The sequence below is a fragment of the Vigna angularis genome, chromosome 3 (assembly GCF_016808095.1).
Source record: "Vigna angularis cultivar LongXiaoDou No.4 chromosome 3, ASM1680809v1, whole genome shotgun sequence".
NCBI classification, from domain to species: domain Eukaryota; kingdom Viridiplantae; phylum Streptophyta; class Magnoliopsida; order Fabales; family Fabaceae; genus Vigna; species Vigna angularis.
The window spans coordinates 15,577,502-15,597,920 of record NC_068972.1 but is presented as its reverse complement, the minus strand read 5'-3'; the positions used below and the strand labels follow the sequence as shown (position 1 = coordinate 15,597,920).

The window sequence follows — 20,419 nt, the reverse complement described above, 5'->3', positions numbered from 1 at the left end:
TCTTGTGAAGAATGTTGACGCGATTGCATCGCTCGAGAGTGTGCCTGATGCGCTGAGGCACCGGCTTAGTCAGTTGCTCAGTGACTCGAGGAGAATTAACGGTCACTTTCTGGAGCTTCTTGTGCGTGGAACTCCCACGGAGATTCGGTTAAGGGACTGCTCGTGGTTGACTGAGGAACAGTTTACGGAGTGTTTTCGAATGTGTAACACGGAGAATTTGTTGGTATGTGGTCTAAGTACTGAGAAGAATCCCTAATTTGAGAAGTTCCATTCTTGTTTCCCAGTTTACTTTTTGAGTGTCAAAATTCTGGTGTGGGAAATCTTGTGCTCTTGATCTAGTCGCGTTTCATTTTGAGATTCCACGTGCCCACTGTTCCTGCTTGAATCAACCATGTCAGATAACACGTCCACAACAGCGTGTCACATCAAACACACCGTAATGCCGTTTGACACTATTTAACGGAAAGGATCCATTTGTTGCAATTTTCATAAAATTGGGACCCAATTGATATTTTCAGAAAGAAAAGGACGAAATTGAGATTCCATGCGAAAATAGAGACTTAGTGAATGATTAAACCTTTCAAATATTATAATCAGTTTAAGATGTAAAGAATAAAACATTTTTCCATCACATTTTTTTATTGTGATTATTTGACGGTAATATTAAACCTTTGATAAAGGTTAGAATATTCATCTACTTTTTTCTTTCGAATATCAAACTCTTTTTCAAGGATATTTATTTTCTTTTCTTTTAATATTTCTGTTATAGATTACATTACGTCATTCGTCCATTTTTGTAAGAAAATATCAAAGTACTTCTCTTTCTTTCTGTATCTCAATTTAGGTTTTATTTTAAAAACTGTGATGCAATCAAGTTCATTTTATTAATATTATATCAACATTCTTAAAGAGGTGCATGTGTTACGCTATGTTTTCTATAAATTCTTGTATTATTGTTTATTTTTGGTAAATTTCACGTGTCAAAGTTAACGTCGTATCACGATAATGATAATACAAAGTAATACTGATAATAACACTATTACATCAGGTATCATTATCTTAGTTTCATCATTGTTTTTTACTTTTGTCTCGATTCAGTCATAAACTTTTTTTTAAAGTTAATCAATTTCATTTCTTTCTAAATTGAAACAAAATTTGTTTTTTATATAAATATTTTTATTAAAATTGATATTTTTTTAAAATATTTTTAATAAAATTAAGTTTATTTATATTTATATTTTATATTTAATTTTATTAATAGCCGTTTTAAAGTTGTTAATAGAAAAAAGTTTAAAATTAGTTTCAACTAACAAATATCATATACTTGTTTTTCAATTGCATTTTGTAAAATGAAATAAATTTTTTAATTTTTTTCAAATCTTTTAATAATTGTATATTTTTAAAATGTGTAAAATTTAATAAATTATGGGATACAATTCTGTCTAAAAAACACGGTTGCTACTCCAGCACTAGCAGTTGAGAAACTGTTAGAGGAGAGAACCAAAAGAGCCACACAACAGTCACATTACCTAAAGAACTATGTGGTATGTCCAACAACCAGTAAAAAGGAAAATTCGATTAAGAAGGAATGATTGAAATTATTATTATATTTTCTTTTATTGTTATTTGCACATTATTAGTACTGCAAGACAGGGACCAAGTGCATATATAACACACTGTAATAGAAAAGGGACAATAATATTAAAGTATTTTTTCCTTCTCTGAAATTTTCTCTATGACTTAGCAACATGTTACATTATAAAAAACCTAATGAGAGGGTTCCTCAATCGTACTTATACCTCCTTACAATGTGAATTTCCATCTTAGATTCTTGTGCTAAGTTTTTTCATTTTTTTTTTCTTTTTTCTAACAACACAATTATTTTATTGAGAATAATCCAAAATAAACAAGCAATTGCAATACTTATTAATAACCTTAAGAAAAGAATCATCTTACATTAAAAAAAAATCCCAGGACAATTGAAGAAGAATATATATACAATTTCCTTCACAATGAACGAAGGATGTATCCCGTAAAAGAAAAAAAAAAGAATTAGTACTGCACATATGAATGTTGCACGGCATATTGCCAGCAATTCTTCTGGTGATTTGAAAACAACATTGTATCCTTTCTCTTTCAGTTTTCTTTTCCATTGGGTTCAATCTTTAGCTCTGATGAGTCTTTAGATGAAGGATTAACACTGAAGATACAATATCAATCAATCACGAGTCCAATCTACTTAAAGAATTGACATCATTTTGAACCTCAAGGAACGATGCTTAACTTTGTCATCTCATCTCTATTAAAGTAAGAATTAGACTCGTTTGTATTCCCAACAAATTCCTTTCACTCCAAGCCTAACTTCCACATTTCCTTCCAAGCAGCACCCTCAAAGCAATTGGTAGTTCTCTCTTTACATGAAATCTCCCCTTTTTGAGTCTCCAAACTACCATTCTCAATGATAGACTTGAGGAGCAACATAAAACTCACTCTCCATAACAGCTGGTCTTAGATCTTCCTCACGCATGAACTCCAAAGGAAAGGAAACAAGGTGTCCCTTCACAGACTTCAACCTATCTATCGGGTCTATTGTTTTGATTTCTCCATTCTCATGACAGACCAACTTATCAGGGGCTATTCCCATATCTATGGTGGTATGACCAAGTTTTTCTTTCAACTGAACCATGCTTTGCCGAAGTGCAGCTCTGCATATTATTGTAAAGTTTATTACTTAATAAGAAAGGATAAAACAATAGCAAAAAGGGGATAATCACAGACCCTAGAAGAAACGGGGAAAATCCACATACCTTGAGTGTATTTCATCGTTGGGAATGCAAGCAAAGACCTCATGGTATATACTAGCATTTTCCTGTCACAAGTGTAGGAGTTTACATTACTATTGGAGAAGAAACTCAAATAACGTGTGTTCATCCAAAAACAAAGTCAACATGTGACTGTATCATGTTTGTTGAAGAATATTGTTTGTCAAGTTGAAAAATGAGCTCAGTTATTAAAATATAGGGGCTTAAAGGAAATCAAATTTTTAACATCTTGACTGGTTACGATGTTGTTGATAAATAATGCTCCCGTTAAAGTCTTGAATCACTGTCGAAAAGAGGAAAAACACAAACCAGTCAGACAAAATCTAACCTTTGCAGTTGCTGACCACAAGTCCTTGTAGGTTGTATCTACCACCGGATCACTGATTTTACTGATCTGTTACGAGAAAGAGAATATTGTTAAGAGGGCCTCATCAAGTAATGCAAACAGACGAACATATCTATTGTCGTAACAGACAAACAGGAAAATGATGGTTACATAGTCAGTATGGTTGCTCATGGAAATTATAGTTGAGAAAACTAGATAAACAGTAAGAAAAGCAAGAAGTAAATAAACTGAGCTATTTGCCAATTATTTTAATGGAGTCAACTACAAGTGTGTAGCACATGGTTGTGTGAGCCAATGCAATGGCTTTTCCCTCTATGACTAATAATGAAGCTGCTAATGCAACTTCATCATCTCATAGTTTTACACAAGTGTACGAGATGCAACATTTTAGTCATTGCACCGAGCACGTTTATAATTTTGTTCATCAAACCAACAATAAAAAATAAAATAAAAAACAAGGTGCCATATTGTTCCAAACTTGTTTATTCTTCCCGTTAATCAATGGCAGACAGTGCCTGGCAGAGTCTGTGTTGCTGAGATATAGCATAAAAACCCAAATTTTATCATTTTTACTAACCTCTCCGCTATGAAGACCAAGGTGCTCAGACCATAAGGAGCAGCGGAGGCTATAGGAAAATTTTCCAGCCTTCCATGGCTTTCCATTCATCAAAGACTCAACATATTCTTTATCTTCTATAAGCACTCCAATCTGGTTGATGAAAATTATTACAATTAGATAAGAAACAGCTGATTAAAAAGACAAAAAGCAGATATCAATTGCACCTCAGAGTCTCTTAAACCAAGCAAACTGCGGTCATTTATATTAGATGATCCAATAAAAGATACACGATCATCAATTATCATCAATTTACTGTGCACATACACCTGCAGATATGGGAAATATTCATTAAACAAGAAAAATATGTGCTGTTAAATCATTATTATAAAAGCTAAAAGTTGTGTACTACATCTAAGACATCCAAACTTTTAAAGAACTCTCCAGGGCCCAAAGAAAAATGCTTGATGAGACAATTGTAAACTTTTGGTAAAATCAAAAGATGTCTCAATATATATTATACCTGACTTGTAGCCACAGGACCATTTTCATAGAGTCTACCATGAGATCGTAAACCATAGAAAGAAATATAATCACGACTCTTAGGACCAAGTATAGTTTCAAGACTGTATAGTATCGAGTGCTTTTCTCTAGAAATCGTTCTATACTGCCAATGTGTTAAGGCTCTCACAGTAGCAGCACCACCATCATCTAGACCACCCTGTTAATAGTTCACAACGGAAAACGATTAAAGACTACACCAAAGGCGGATTTCTTTTATAAAAAAATGGCAAGTGAATTTACCTGGAAGCCAGGTAAGAGGGGAATCACTACTATAACTCTAAAATCTTTCTGTTCTTTGTGAGCTTGCAAGATACGCCTATATAAAGCTTCCAAAATACGGTTCTGTATTGTGTCATCCCCTGATAGACCTGATATGAAAAATTGGTTCTGAATGGAAACAAAATGAGAAAGACAAAAAGGGGGAAATGGGTACACTGTAAGAAACCACTATGATATACGTACACTGTAAGAAACCAATAAAGCAGAACTTAATACTTATCACAGACCTAGTATTGCCATAAGGTATTTTTTGTATGAAGGATTTGCATTCTTGAAGTGCAGTTCGTTAAAATAATACCCAAATACTATTTTTTTAAATGACTTGGAGATCAAGAATTTATTTATATCATGACTTTGGATCTTGATCTTATTTGAAAATTATCAACCAACCCAGTATAAAAACTGGAAAATTAATACCTGAAATACTAATGTATTTAACACATAATAACCCCAAAGGCCAAATATCTTAAGATACTCAAAGGAAAAGTGTACAAAAATAGGAGTTCCTCAAAATTAACTTACCTCAATGTAGATAAAATGTTTTGCTTTTTCAATAAGGGAACAATATGCCGTGTGAATGCTTTCTTCGGGCTGACCTGTTCCAGCAGACCACTGGCTGACACTTCTGATTACCTGTGGATTTCATATCCATCATCCAAGATTGTGGCAGATAAATCATTATGTAAATTTATATTGACATAAATTGATAGTTCCCAAACTAAGAACCAATATCTAATGGTAGATTCTGTTAATATGACCAATTTTCAGTACATGTAAATATAATCATATCGCAAATCCAAACAGAAACACCGTCTGAATTCTTCCCAGAATTATTGTAGGAGCAAAATTTTGCAAAGTTTATACCCTAGTATTAATCGTACGATTTTTTTATAAAATTTTTATACTCGCGATTGCATGTGGCATATCATCCATAAAATAATTATGCTTCACACCGGTGTAAACTTTTTTTCCTTGTAAAGAGAATTTACCGCATGTGATAGTTATGATCATATATTGGTATAATTTGCTACTAATAACTACTAGATTCGTACTTTAACAGTCCTAGTAGATTGTTCTAATAAAGAGTGATAGGATATGGAGAGTCTATGAGAGAAAGAAAAGAGGGAATGAGGAGGTTAGAATAACTGTAATAACAGTTAGTGGCGGGAAAAGGAAGCTCTTATAAAGAGCTGGGACACTCTTGTAAGTTGTAATAGTTTAGTTTTTAAATTCTTTCTTTGTATAGACAGGACGCATTTATCCTGTGGAGGGGAACTTGGCTCCCTTGGAGGCTTTGAGTGTATAGTTTGGAGGAATAATAACCGAATTACTCAGTTTTACTATCTTTTCTTCTTGTGTGGTGTGTCAGTGAAGAGTTTAGATAGATTTCTTACCAAGAAACCTATCAAAGAGAAACTAATTGTTCTACGAAAGAGAAGCTAATTATTCAAGCATCATGACTAACCTGGCAATGACAGGTGATGCGTGGACCAACTTGTCCATACTCCAAAGTTGTGTCATCATTGGTGCCTTCTGGTGCTTCCCACCAATCATCTAGAACATCGACAAAAGATTGTGCTCCCAAGTGTAAAGGAACAACTTCATCTTCACAACCTTTCGTCTGATTGTCTGAAAGTAGAGTTTCGTCTTCCATCAATGGAGAAATTTCACTAAAATTTGTATGATCTCCATTTGAAGTAACAATTCCATCAGCTTCTTGCGGTAAAAGTAGTGGTATATCTTGCACTGGAGACTCTGAAGAAAATGAATTTTGCCGGACAGTTTCTTTCCTTTTGTCTTCATCTTTCTTTTCTTCAATGTCTATCTCTCTGCTTCTTCCCATGTAATGAGGAAGGACCATGTGATGGTGAGGCATGAGTAGAGGAATTTCATGTTCATTTGGAGCTTTGGTTCTCTATGATAAGATTCGCCATGTAAGATAGGGCGGATACAATAATAAAAAGAAAATATTTAAGAAATAACATAATTTTGTATACCTTAGCATGGTTCCAACGTTGGACAAAATGTCGAGCAATGTCACGACAGGGAGGTCCCCAAAGAGCACAATGGACATCATGCCACGGCATACGGGGATATTTCTTGCGATTCAATTCATCTCTCATGGTGTCTTCCCATGAATTTGGCTCAGATTCCCTATCAACGTACAAAAATTACAGAAAATCATATAACAATAATACTATAAACTTAGTATAGCACCAACCAAGTCTTTGATGCCATCACTCAACAGCAACAGCGAAGGCTCAAACATGTCTAAAAGCATTACAACGGACCCTAGAGTGTTAAGGAACTTGGACTTTTTCTTCTAGTAACATATTTAAACACTGCTTCAAGAAATTCTCCACGTTTTTTTGAATAATCAAAATTGGAAAAGAAATACCTTGGGTTGTAGTAGTCCTTTCCAGGCCATATTACAGAAGGGCAGTCACCCACTTTATGTTCAGGTGTGTCATACCGACCAAAGCATAAATCTAATCCTCCAATATAGCAAATCTTGTAATCAATAATTACAAGTTTTTCATGGTGCGACCTATAACAAAACCAAAATTAGTCATTATATATACCCCAAAAAGGTCCACCTAAGATGATATTCAAACTTCCTTTATTAAATAATAGTACATACCATAAATACACACGAGCAGCGAAATGATCTGGATAGCGCAATACCTTCACATTCTCATGAATTTTTAGCAGTCTTCTCATACTGTATGAGCTGTTGATTTTCAAAGCTAAAGAAACCTCCTTGTAGAGAAGCACGTAGATCTGCAGAATCATTTAATGGCATAAGCATAATTCTATTTGTTACATAATTCAATCTTGTAAAGAATTCAACCTCCAGACTTTGACAAATGCAAACAAAATGGACTATATTGACGAGAATTGAATGTGTGTGTACCTGAACCCCTTGCTTAGCCTTTTCTTCTAGTAAGGAATCTAACCGAGAGGTAGAAAAACTATCAAAAGGTCGCCTCAGATATAGCTCTGGGCATAGCCACCAGCCCGTGATGAAGATCTGCAGCCATTTTTCATTCTCTTGTAATTAAAAATTGAATTAGGAAGCCAAAACAACTTATATATATGTACCTCTGACTTTGCATCTTGAATTGAAGTAGCAATAGCTTCAAATGCAGCATGTCCATCAACAAACCATTGGGCTTGGCTCCCATCTTCAGTCAAGCCTCTTATGGGAGCAAAGGAACCAAAGCGATGAGGGCAACACCAACCTTCAAGTGGTCTCAGACTAGATTCATTTATTGCAGCAACCCAAGCTTTTACTTTAGGAGTACTGGTAGTTCTCAACAATATGCTCCTATTTCCACTAGTAACCTATTAATAATTCCAAACAATTTCTAATAAATTTTGGGAGCAAAAGCATTTCTAATCTTGAAGGTCAAAAAGACTCCCTAAGAGACAATTTTTACTACCTTGAATGAATAACGCAAAGGATTGCGTCCTTTTATAGGATCAGCCAAATATGCTTTGGTCCCTCCAGCTCCATCAGAGGAAGGGAGGATATCAAAAATAATTATATCGAGTGGTTTGTTGCTGAAGGGATCATCCAAGAGGACCAAAAACCCAGGTTTCAAAACAGCCCATACCTGCAGACAACAATTTCTAGATTACAATTAGGATTAAATGAAAAAGAAAAAAAGTTGTAAGAGACCAGATATAACCATAAAGAGGCATTTCAACATATGGAAGGTATGATATATTTTAAATTTGTCCCTAATTTAAGATTGTGTTTAAACATGTAAAATTACAATCCATTAATATGAATTTGATAGGTCACAGAACACCCCAAAGAATAAAAAAATCTTGGACATTTAAATGTATAAGCATAATATAATGACAGAAAAATTCAATTTTTCTTTTGACCACACCCATCACTTTTGTCCCCATTACAGACATTATTGATGCAGAAAAATCCAGGAGTACACTTTTGGAAGGATACATTTATGATAAACCTAAAATACTCCTCTAAGGTTGACTAAGAAATCAGATACTCTCTGTATAAGAAATACTCAATAGCCTAAATTAATCAAACAGCTTCAAACATGTACACTAAAGATCTACAGTCCTAATAACATAGAATCCACAAACAAAAGGATGAAAACCCCAACTACCAGGATGAAATCCTCTAGCAAAAATCAAATCAAAATCCTAAAAGCGGAAACTACCAACCCAAGTTACATCATTTATGTTTCTGGTATGGAAAATGATATGCCTGACTAGCATTGGAGCATTCAGCCATAAAAATTAATAAAGCAAAAGATGTGGAAGCAGATATTCATAGAGGTTGGAATTGACTACGTTTCTCAGAAAAATGTAATGTTATATCCAAAGACGATTGAAAACAAGAAGACAAGTACTCAAGAGATGAAGGCTTGAAAAATTTATATCCAGAGATCACTGAAAAGTTTTGTAGTTAGTGCTAAAACATAAGAGGAAGTACTAAATCCACATGTTAGATTATTTCAGTCCACAACTGTACCTGCATCTTACTTCTCGATAGTATGCAACCATAAAAACTAAACTAGCTATTATCACCAAAAATAAACTTCATAACCAAACCTTCTTCCAGCTGTTATTACAGCAACGAAACCAATTACACGGGAAACATGATACGTCCAACTCCTGTGAAATATTTGACAAATGCTTCACCATTACATATCCCTCTTTCAGTTTTGGACCATACTCCTGTATAAAGGATAGCTTGGAGACTTCCAAAAACCTGCAGACCTATAATCCAAAACCATATGTTACAAAAGATAATTTAGCTCTGGAGAAGTCACATTAGGGGATGGTAAAAGTTCCCTAGTTATACATAGAAGTTTAGAAGAAACTGAAGGAAAAACAGATTTATGGTTCATAAATTCTCTCAAAGTAGGCACAGGTCTTGAACTAGACAAGAGAAGATAACAAAAAACAGTTTCATCATGTAAACCAATTTATACATAAATACATACATAAAACGTAATGCTATCAATTAGCAACATCGCCTACATTTATCAGATTGTCTGCTAAGCATTATCTAAATAAATCCATAAAATGTCAACTTCGAAGCTTCATTTGTTACCTCTTGAGAATTCACAATATCCAAGTTTTCTAAAAAATGGTTCAAATAACCCTGCATTGCGACTTTGGCTCTATCTGCAATTGACTGCTGCCCTCCTAGTGATGGACGAATTATTGGTAGAGCAGCAACGGATGGAACATATCTTTACAAAAGACTAAATTAATGAGTACGGGAGCGCATTGAAAATAGTAGAGAAACACACTTTTATGATCCCAATAACAATTCTATTTTGAATTACTTAAACCATTACCTTCAGGGTATTGGTTAGCATTTAGCAAATTAAAATACCTGTTTTTAACACTGTCTTCATGAAGTAAAGGCACAGCTCCATCATCAGGTTCTTCATCTTCATGCTCTATTACCGTTTGATCTGCTATTCCCAAGTTTTGGAGCCATTCTTTCAACTTCACGAGTTGTATTAAGATAGAAATTAGGCTGAATCATATATATCAAATATAATGAAGGAAACACCTCAAGTTCAAGTTCATTAGTATAATTAGAATCACAACATCTAAAATATTGTCTTCTTTGATGTTTGATATAGCTCCGTCCAACAATGACAAAGCTACTGAAGACTAAAGAGAACAATATTTCAAATGCAATGACTTTAATTATGTCAATAAGTAGACTTGAGGGTGGAGCAAAAACTAAACTATTGGCAATATGTATTCTCACTTAATAGCAAATGAATAACATATAAGAATCAGGTATTGGAACGTAAATGTGAATGTGTTAGATTAAGGAGGTACTAAAGATTAAATGAAAGAAACAACCCTGCAAAATTAAAGAGCAAACCTGTTCTTGCCTGTCATGGAAATCTTCAATTATTGCACGTTTTCGCAGACAGAACTGTAAATAAAGAAGTTGTGACGCCTTCTTCACTAGACGCCAATTAAACTGCAAAATACAAATGTAACAGTTACCCAGACATTATAGTTTGGATGTTGGATTGGAATTTGGAACTACACTTCACATCATAATTCAATACATAAAAAGCTTAGAGTCTACGTCCCAAAGAGATATAAATGATTCAGGTGTAAAGTGTAAATAACTGGCATTCATATTATTTATGAATAACTGAAATTGATTAGAAGGTATACACGTAAAGACACGCTGATTGACAGCTATACATGTTAAAATCCAGACCGAGTACTAGGTGGTAAACATAAATAAATAATATTTTACCACTAAATGAATTGTGCAAAATACTTAAAAGAATGAATAACACTATATAAAAATATTTTACAATGCCTTTCAACCACAAATCACCATATATATATATATACATTAAATTTACTAACATCTGTAATAACCTCCTTAAAAGTTGCCTAGAAAACTCATATTTGAATAAGAAAAATAATGAACAAATAATAATTTGTTATTACAGTTCTCTTCAGAAATCTTAACATCTTCCAATTGTAGCAGAGTACAACTAAAGTAAATAAAACGGATGCATCCATCCAACTGGATTCAGCAAGTGGCAATAGAAACAGAAACCACCCAATTGAAGATCATTTGGAAAAACAAAACAAAACCAGAGATGTTCATTCGTCTGTCCCACTCAAATTCGCCAAATAACATTGGACAGCTGAAAGAATAATAATATTCATGAGATCACAAGTGCCATGGTGGCCAATAACTTGGACCACAAGCTTAAAAACCGTGAAAAGAAATCGACAAGTCAAAATCTTTTGTACATAAAAAGTGAGATGAAAACTAGAAAAAAGCAAATGAGTATGTGAGTCTGTGCCTGTTTGTACTGCAACTGAATGGTATAAGAAAGGAGTATTGAGCTAATGTCTCCGGTGTCTGGCCTCGACACGGAAACGACGGTGGCCTTCGGCAACTCATCGAAAATCCACACCGTTTCGCCGCATCGCCTGAAGGAATAAGAAGTTGACAATGCTTCCGACGGTGGAATCAGCGGCTCAAACGACATGGGAAAATGTGGGAGACAGCAGCTAATTCCCAGGTTGAGTTCAAAACACCGTACTTTGTTTAATGAAGAAAAGACAACGGTGTTGCGGGTTTTATACTTTATGTCAGAGGTTTGCCATTTCTTCACTTTCCGTATGGGTAACTAAGGAATATCTCTTCCTATATTAAATTTTGGAAAGTAAGAGATAGGTTTGTTTAAATGGCTGAATCTTCAGATAGAAAAGAAAATTAAATAAATTTATTTTACAAAGTTGAATTAATTTACAGAGAAATATTTTTCTTTTTTTCCACAGTAAGTATTTATAACACCCTTGAGTTTGATGGAGTAAGAAAAGCAACGGAAACCATATAAGACGGAGTAGCAACAAAATCTGATGTTGCAACTGAAAAAAGAACAAAGCTCTAACAGAAATTTGGGAATTTTTTGCATACTATAAAACATAAAGTTTAAAAATGAAAGGCCAAAACTTTGTATGTTTCTGATTAGGCCCCTGAAAGAGTTAGTATTATTTAACTTTTTGTCCAATAATGGAGAAGTGAAGAAAATTGGTATATTCTTGAGTTTGGAAGGGAATATCCAAGTTTTGATGCTTGTGAGTGAGTATATGCCAAAATGGCTTATGATTGGTATTGTTTAATAATAACAAATTGAAGCTAATATTAGGGATCAACAGCATCTAATTGATTCTATATTCTACAATAAAGGAGCCAAGTCAAAATCCAAACATAGGATTGAAGCTTATTTATAAATTGCGGCGCCCAGTTATTCATAGGACGAAAATAGATTTGAAAATCATATGATATTTTGGTTTGTGTTTTCCACTCGCATCATATAATATATTAACAACTTTTTCACGATATGGCATTATCTTATTAATCTTATTTTATTAATATATATATTTGAAATGAAATCATCACAAGTAAAAAAATTGTGAAAAAAAATTATTAAAAAAATATTTTCCTTTCCCCTCTAGTAGTTTGCAGTAATCTAGCCCGAAAATTAAAATGAAGAAAAAAAATTATTTGATTGTTTGGTATCTGGAAGAAGAAAGTAGGTGACGGAAGTTGAATAGAAAGAACCAATAGCAGGCAGTGGCAGGGTGGTTAAGATAATTGGACAAAATATTGATATTAGGTGGATCAATCATATTATGTGTCAAAGTCATGATTACATCATCTCACTCTCTTTTTGTGTCTTTCACATTCTGTACTGAATATTGGATATTGTTGAAAATTTTTAAGTTTAAGTTAAATATTATATAAAAATATGAAAGTTTCACACTTTATAATATGAAAGATTTATAAATTTATTATTTTAATGTTGTGAATAAAAATTTATGTTAACTTTTGAGCCATAAATCTACTATTTTAATGTTTTGAATAAAAATTGATGCCAATTTCTAGTGTGAATTGTGTGTAAGTTTCCTCAATATTAAATTTTTCTTGGAAAGACTCGTAAAATGATATATATGGTTTAAGAAAAAATGGTGCAATTTTATATAAAAATTGCTAAATTGGATATATTTTTACCAACTTGCAACAGGTCGTGCTTAAAAATAAGTATTCAAAATGAAGAAGTTGTGTTATAATGCATAACTTTTTTTTTTCTTTTTTACTTTTGTTTGAGTTTCTTTTTTCTATAATCTTATATTTCAGTTGACAACTTTCTACTTTCTTTTCTTTTACTTTACAGAAGTATAATTAGGTTTGTCGATTTCTATTTTTTTCAAGTTTTCTTACTCCAAAAGTCATCTTTTTGTTTGGGGTTTTGTTCTCGAATTGACACGAAGATGTGAAGGTAAATAGCTTATTCATATTTTTTAATTTAAATGTATATTCTTTATCGATTATAAAGAATGTTGGTAATATTTTAAAGTGTAATATAGTTTAATTATGATATGCATTAATTTTTCTGGAATTACACTATAATAATTTAATTTGATTAGAGATTACATTGAATATAGGTAACTGTATTAATACGAGTAATTTTTTGTTGTTGTGTAGTCAATTATTATTTATGTAAATTGTATAAAGAATAAAGTGTTTTATTTAAAGTTATGTCTTAATTCATAAACATGTTAAGATATACGAAAGTTTATTGTCTAACGAATTTATACATCAATATTATTTTCTATGCAAAAACACAATAGCATCTAACATTTTACAAAAGACTATAAAACTAACAAATCTTTTTTGAATTTTTTTTTATAAATAGAAGACGACATAAAAAAGAGAAGACAAGAAACAATTACACATAGTCTTATGCTGCCAAAATCATCTTTCTTTGATAATGCATAGTCTAACTTTAAGAATATTTCTTTATAAAAAGTCATTCATTTCATGTCGGCACACTCGTCTTTTATAAGACTTTTACGGATCACTGGTTCTAACGGTACACCTTGATCATGTTTTTGTGAGTTATAGGTGCACATAGAGTTCCTTTAGTGAGTGAAGTCGTTCGTATAAAACAATTGGGTTCTCTGTAAGGTAAATGAAGTTAACTACTTATTTTTTATGTTGCCAATGATTTAATATATTGTGATGCATGATTGGTTTGATTTGAAATAGATAAATTTAGTATGTGAAGTGCTTATGCGAATTCTATTGAATGGGTGTTGTTTGATATTGAAAGGATCCACATTGATTGCATGTTGAATGCATTGGTTTTAGGTTGCTTGAATTAATGAAACCGATATCATAATGAGTGGTAGGTGATGTTGAATTGTAATGTGATAGAATGATAGAGTTATAGTTGGTTTCGTTTTAAAAAAATGGGGGTTTAGATAGGTAAAATTCTAGAGGAGTTGTTTTGGGGAGAAATTGGATGTTTGTGGTTTGTTCTTGAACCATTTAAAACTTATGTAGTCATTTAGTTTACCGAAATATGGTTTGTGGTGCGTTTAATCTATTGTCATATATTTACATACGCAAAAAGCTATGAAATTAGTTTAAAAGAGAATCTTGATAGGTGAAATTCTAAAAGGATTTAATGTAGAAGTAAGTTTGGTGTTTGTAGCCTGTCATTAGGTATTTTAAGACTTGTCTAGCCACATTGTGCACCAAAATATGAATAGTAACTTGTAAAATCTTATATCTTGAGTTTTGAAGTGTGATTTTGATTTGGTGCATCTTAATTTTGACCAAATAAGTAAAATGATATTCAATTTTGGATATAAACATGTTCTTAAATCATTTATAGTGTCAAGGATACCATTTTGGTCATTTAGATGGGTCTTAGGGTGCAACCAAATCAAAAAATCAAGTTTCTGTCAAAAACTAACATAAATAATCAATTATTTGACCTGATAATCGATTATTTTAGTCAAACTTTTATCTTTTCTTAAAAACTCTATTGAATAATTGATTATCAAGTGAGATAATTGATTATCCTAAAAAAAATTATTGAGCGCTTTGTTTCTAAGTTCTTATATGTTTTCTTTGCTTTAGATTCTTTATTTGGGTTAGTTTATAAATTTACTATACTTAATTGATTTGAATAAATGGATATTTATGGTTTGTGAATCTGTTTATGTGTATGTTTATGGTTGATGAATATGATGATATGATATCGATGATTGCCATGATTTTATGAACCTCGTGGTAAGACTTCATGTAGGTATTTCAATGGTTATGGGGTAGCTCCTAGGGTGGAGTTTAGTAATGTGATGTATTGATGTAAGGACTCGGTCTTGTAAGTTATCCTAACACTCCAATAATCATTTAGGTTCAACACACACACATACACATAGATCTCTATACTGGTAAGATATTGTCCGATTTGGGTCAAGTTCAGTTGTAAGGTCTAAATATTTAGTATGAATCATAGTATTAAGATTTTTAAAATCTATTTTCTATATTGTTTTGATCATATCTTTTTAAGAGAGTTTTCATCTATACTTGTACTTGTTTTAAAAACACATAATTGTTTTTGGATAAAGTGGAGTGATTTAAAACATTTGGTTTGTTTAACTCAGAAGAGTTAAATAGTTTTTGCCAATTGGGCGGATTGTAAACCAGAAATTGTGAAATTTGTTGTAACTTGTTAAATGTTAAAATTGACAAAAGGTAGTGAAGGACTTTGAGGATCATCTCTTGCCATTTACAAGTTAAGTTCTTAACGGAGCCTTAGATTCTTGTTAGACTTTGAAGCTCTATTATGGAGTTAATAATAGCAAAAATTAAGTACAAGAAGAAATTGGAAACACTTGCTCATGTTTAATCTAGGATGGACAGTTTATTATGAGAAGTGAAATCCACCTGTCATAATACATTGATATATGATATTTTGGTAATAAAACTGAAAGATATTATAATTTATATATTTTAACAAACTTCTCATAATAAATATAGTGTAACATTTTCCTAATAAAAGTAGTAAAATCCACATGTTGGGTGGACTGATAAAATTGATATTATGATCAAAATATATTAGGACACAATTTAAAAGATATATAGTAATAAAACTCTACAATGATATGATTGTTGGTTCCTTAAGTATCATAGGTGTAAATTCCTAATTTTAATTTTCAGTTCATATCCTATCCGAAGCACCTCTCCCTTCTTTGTTTTCACGTACACTCCTACGAACTATTGTCCCCATGCCGTGGTCGCCATTGCATCCTCACATCCTCAGCACCGTTGCATCGTCGTTTCCCACACGACGAAAATCCCACGTTTCTGAAAATACCAGGATTCGAGTTTCGTAAGTGGGAAAACGGCAATCTTTACGCAACAAAGCAACCCACTTTGTTTCTGTCCTTCTCAATCCCATTTCGGACTCCGACGCTTCAAACCCTCCTCCAAGCACCCTCCACCCACTCCAACACCAACGCCTCCTTCCGTAAGTTTTCTCTCTTTCTTCACCCTTGTTGTCTTCATTTGTTGTCTTCATGTCCCGTCTCTCAGCATTATTTCTGTATTTACCTTATTAAGTTTTAATCTTATCCTTAGGATGTCCTCTCATTTTGATTTGTTTTTTCTCACTTTTTTTTAAAGTAAGTTTCTTCGTGTTTGCTTCAAAGTAAAGTTTAGGTGTGCATTTTATTTCGTCAGGGAGAAGTAGGTGGATCAGAGAATGATGAAGAGGTTAATCGTGGTTTAGCTTATTGGCCTGATACTTCATCCTTCACTGAGTTTCTCTATTCTTTACTGTCTTCCTCTGACCCATGAGATAATGCAAACTCGCACGCGCAGAGTGATGATAGCAAAGGTGCTGCACCTAATCACAACCCTTTACCAGACTCGTTGATGAAGGAAAATGTTGGGAGGAAAAGTTTGTTTTCCAAAAGCAAGCAATCACTTGGCAGAGCCATTCGTGTATTATTTTCTGAAGTTCTTAATCTTGCTATAGATAAATGTATTACTGTTATTATTGTTATTATTTAGAGTACTGTCATTGTTGTAACTTCTATACATTGTTTGCAGCACTTGGAGGCATGATATATCACTTTCCACTCTTTACCGGAGAAACATGATTTGGCCTGGATTGAGTTTGCTGGTACAGCTTAGTTATTCATCAGCTGTGTTACTTTTAAGCATGCATTTATCTGTCTCAAATCTACATTAGAAAATTAGTAAAGGTCAAATGCTAAATGGTGCTTGAATATTATGTAAATAGTTTATATGCTGTAGCTAACAATAGCATGCAGTAGCTTAAGGTGTCCAAATGTTGTCCCACATTTACAAGATTAATGGTTAAACAATTTTATGTTGCAAATTATACTGCCACATCCTAGTAATTATCTTGCTATATGGTGGATTGTGGCCTTCTTATAGTCTGTACCGAGTTGAAATTGTTATATGCATTATTCTGTTCTTTAATAATTTAGGAGAGCTACTTTTTTCCTAACAAGGATTAGTTCTTATTGTCATAAATTCCATTCTAGACTGTTGGAGATAAAACATGAGCAGTATTTGGCAGCATTGTTGAAGCACCTCTCAGATCATCTAGCAAGAAAAAATACCAGGTCATACCAAAAGTCATTTTATTTTATTGGTTATTTGATAGATTGACTTCTATTGTGCTACTTGTTGTTTTATTGATTTGACAAAAGATTTTGTACAGGGAACAAACAATACATTTGTTTTCACAAATATCTCTGGTCATCCTGTCATCGCCCAACAGGTATCTACATTATATCCATTATTACCAGAGTCAATTCCCTTTGAGGGATGCTTGATTTTCTTTTCTTTTATGCCATAATTTTGTCTGCTACATTAACTGATTAACTTGTCAATGAAATTTTATTTTACACATGATACTTTCATTGATACAAACAAAGTAGAGAAATACTGAAACTGTGTTTCTCAAACAGTATGAGTACTTTATTTATATTGAGAAAAAGTAGTCAATACAATAATAGAGGAGATTTGATATTTTTTAATGATAAAGATATGATATGGGAATAAATTAAAACATCCTAATATATAATATTCTTGGTTATCTAGGATCAACGTCTATAATTATAATGGATGTCATGACATTGAATAACTCTACATATACTCTAGGGATAATTGTAAATTTAAAGATTTAAATTAAATGTAATTGACGTGGGGATGCCATATCATTTTTATTTAGAAAAGTAAGTCGTTTATCTGACGAACCATCTCTTTAGGAATTTTCTTTTCTAATGCTCATATTTTTCACATAAGTAGAAGTGGGAATGCTAACAGATCATTAAAAAGCCTGCCAACCAAATCTGCTTCAGTTTACTCTCTCCAGGTACATTCACTAATTACACACTCTTTGTTTCACTTATCCATGGTTTTCCTTGATTCAACTTTATAAAAAACAGACTAAATACTTATTTAACTGTTCATTACAATTCTTGTTAGACTTTGATGCTCTGTTATCGGGATAATATCATAGTAAAAATTGAGCACGAGAAGAGATTGGAAGCACTTGCTTGTGTTTGATCCAGGATGGGTAAAGCTATTATGGGCTGCAAGGTGGGGATTGACTTGATCATCAGGCTTGAACCAATTGGGACCTCAAGGACAAGGTGAATATTTAGGAGAAGGAAGGAGTAGTTGGTTACAATAGGTTAGTCATTAACCGTTTTTAGCTATATCTTATGATAGTGAGTTAGTTATGTAGATAGTTTGAAGAAGGCATGTTGCCTATAAAAAAGAAAAAGGGGATCTTATCTTTTGTGAAAGGTTTGTAATCAGAGACTAGGGAATGAGGAGAGGTAAGGATCTCTTGAATACCTTGAGCACCAATTTAATTAATCTCTTGCTCTGTTATCAGAGGGGTTGTAATAGAGAATGCATAAGAGAAAAGAGAGTTTCAAATTATCATTTCACTGCTTGATTATTATCCGACTGACGCTTGTGTGTCCAATTTTAAGCTAATTTCGTTAAACATTCAATACTATATTGAAATAATTTCCAGCTGTTGGTACGGAGAAGATCGGCTGGCTTGGTCCTATATCATATGAATACCCATCATATCTTACTGAGACTTGCTTGGGGATTATGGCTATGACATTGCGGGGATAGGTAAGGATCATGTGGCGCTGCATAAATACTTCAAGTATGTTATATTTAATATTTTAATGGAAGCCATTATGCATGTGTTGCTGCTGCTTGTCATGTATGGTAATTTTTCATATGATAAAAAGTTTGAATTTTTTATTTACTTATATAGAAAATAAAAAGTATTAATTATTATGGTATTCTTTGGACAATAATTTCCTGTTTCTTTTAAATAGTTTATCGATAATCTGAAGTGCCTGTTTTCAAAATTAACAGAAAAACATTATATAAAACAGAATTGTTTATTAATGATGTTATATTGTGTGAAGCTTTATATATGATAATTTTTCCTCTTTTATCAATAAGTTTTGAGATATTGCATGCTTGGTGGGCTATGCTTGCATCTATCGGAGCTCTGATTCCAGAGAAATATTAGACCTATTGGGAGCCTTTAACTTTGTGGAACCTATCGTGTTGTTTATTCAAAGCTCAAGGTTAGAATGTCCTGTTTCTTGGATCATATTTGTACCATCTTGCTTGTTATTTTGTTGGGTTTTATCATTTAGAAGTTTGTCCTATTGATTGATTGGAAATGCCTATACAATTTGTTCTCTCTCAAACATTAGGGTAGATGTTATAACCCCTTTGTTAGATTAGGGTTTTCTTTAACTCTTTCAATTTTCCCTTAATGGAGTTATAACAAATCTATTGTAATTTTGGGTTATAAAAACCCTTTCTTTCAATAATAAAAGTAAGCAGAATGATTCAGAAACTTTGTATTGAGAAGCGTGTAGTGCTACCTGAGTCCAATAACAATAGCCGTGAGTTGTGTGTCAATGCACTACTGTGAGGAAAGGAACCATTTCCTCACACTTATAATAAATGATAGAATAGTAACACTGTAACAGCAAAAGAGTTGAAGGTCGTTTCTTCTTTAGCTGTGCTGCATTTGCGTCATCAATAACCATAGAGAACCTTTAGATATTCTTGCATCAGTTCTTGGATGCCCACAACTTCAATTTCCATCTTTCTTCGTGGGACGGATTACATGGAATGGAGAACCAAAGTTTTTGACGGGATTGATGTTGGGGCCTTCGATGATCCAGTGGTTGGTTGTCAAGTTGGAATTAGAAAAGTCCATCAGGTTGATTATTTTTACAAATTTTTAATATTTTTATTTATTGTTATCTTTTTTCGTATAAAAAAATTTAACTTTCAATTTTAAGTGTTTAATCATGCAAATAACTTATTTATTAGGTAATATAAAAATTTATCTTCTTTTATTCTTTTTTATTTTTAGTTTTTGTTTCATTTAAAAAACTTTTGTTTTACTAAAATAGGCT

At 32.7% G+C, this 20,419-nt stretch overlaps 1 protein-coding gene and 1 long non-coding RNA gene across 3 annotated transcripts; one reads left to right on the top strand and one right to left on the bottom strand.

Moving 5' to 3' along the window:
* Nucleotides 1–1,903: 1,903 nt before the first annotated feature.
* Nucleotides 1,904–11,748, bottom strand: LOC108324250 (phospholipase D zeta 1). Its single transcript, XM_017557144.2, has 20 exons — nucleotides 11,413–11,748; nucleotides 10,458–10,559; nucleotides 9,951–10,066; nucleotides 9,663–9,804; nucleotides 9,158–9,325; nucleotides 8,011–8,184; nucleotides 7,670–7,912; nucleotides 7,482–7,598; nucleotides 7,209–7,348; nucleotides 6,966–7,115; nucleotides 6,565–6,721; nucleotides 6,033–6,482; nucleotides 5,090–5,200; nucleotides 4,529–4,675; nucleotides 4,248–4,445; nucleotides 3,952–4,053; nucleotides 3,746–3,877; nucleotides 3,151–3,216; nucleotides 2,808–2,869; nucleotides 1,904–2,705 (listed from the first exon to the last, which is right to left on the bottom strand). Exons 1-20 carry the CDS (start codon nucleotides 11,599–11,601, stop codon nucleotides 2,456–2,458), a joined length of 3,216 nt encoding a protein of 1,071 aa, XP_017412633.1. The 5' UTR covers nucleotides 11,602–11,748; the 3' UTR covers nucleotides 1,904–2,455.
* Nucleotides 11,749–16,090: 4,342 nt separating this feature from the next.
* Nucleotides 16,091–20,263, top strand: LOC108325615 (uncharacterized). Of its 2 annotated transcripts, XR_008247510.1 has the most exons (8): nucleotides 16,091–16,440; nucleotides 16,653–16,916; nucleotides 17,025–17,097; nucleotides 17,486–17,566; nucleotides 17,665–17,724; nucleotides 18,255–18,321; nucleotides 18,435–19,100; nucleotides 19,443–20,260. It is a non-coding gene; the product is annotated as an uncharacterized LOC108325615 (long non-coding RNA). The 2 variants fall into 2 exon arrangements; XR_001831849.2 differs by having other exon boundaries at nucleotides 18,435–20,263.
* The last annotated feature ends 156 nt before the right edge of the window (nucleotides 20,264–20,419 follow it).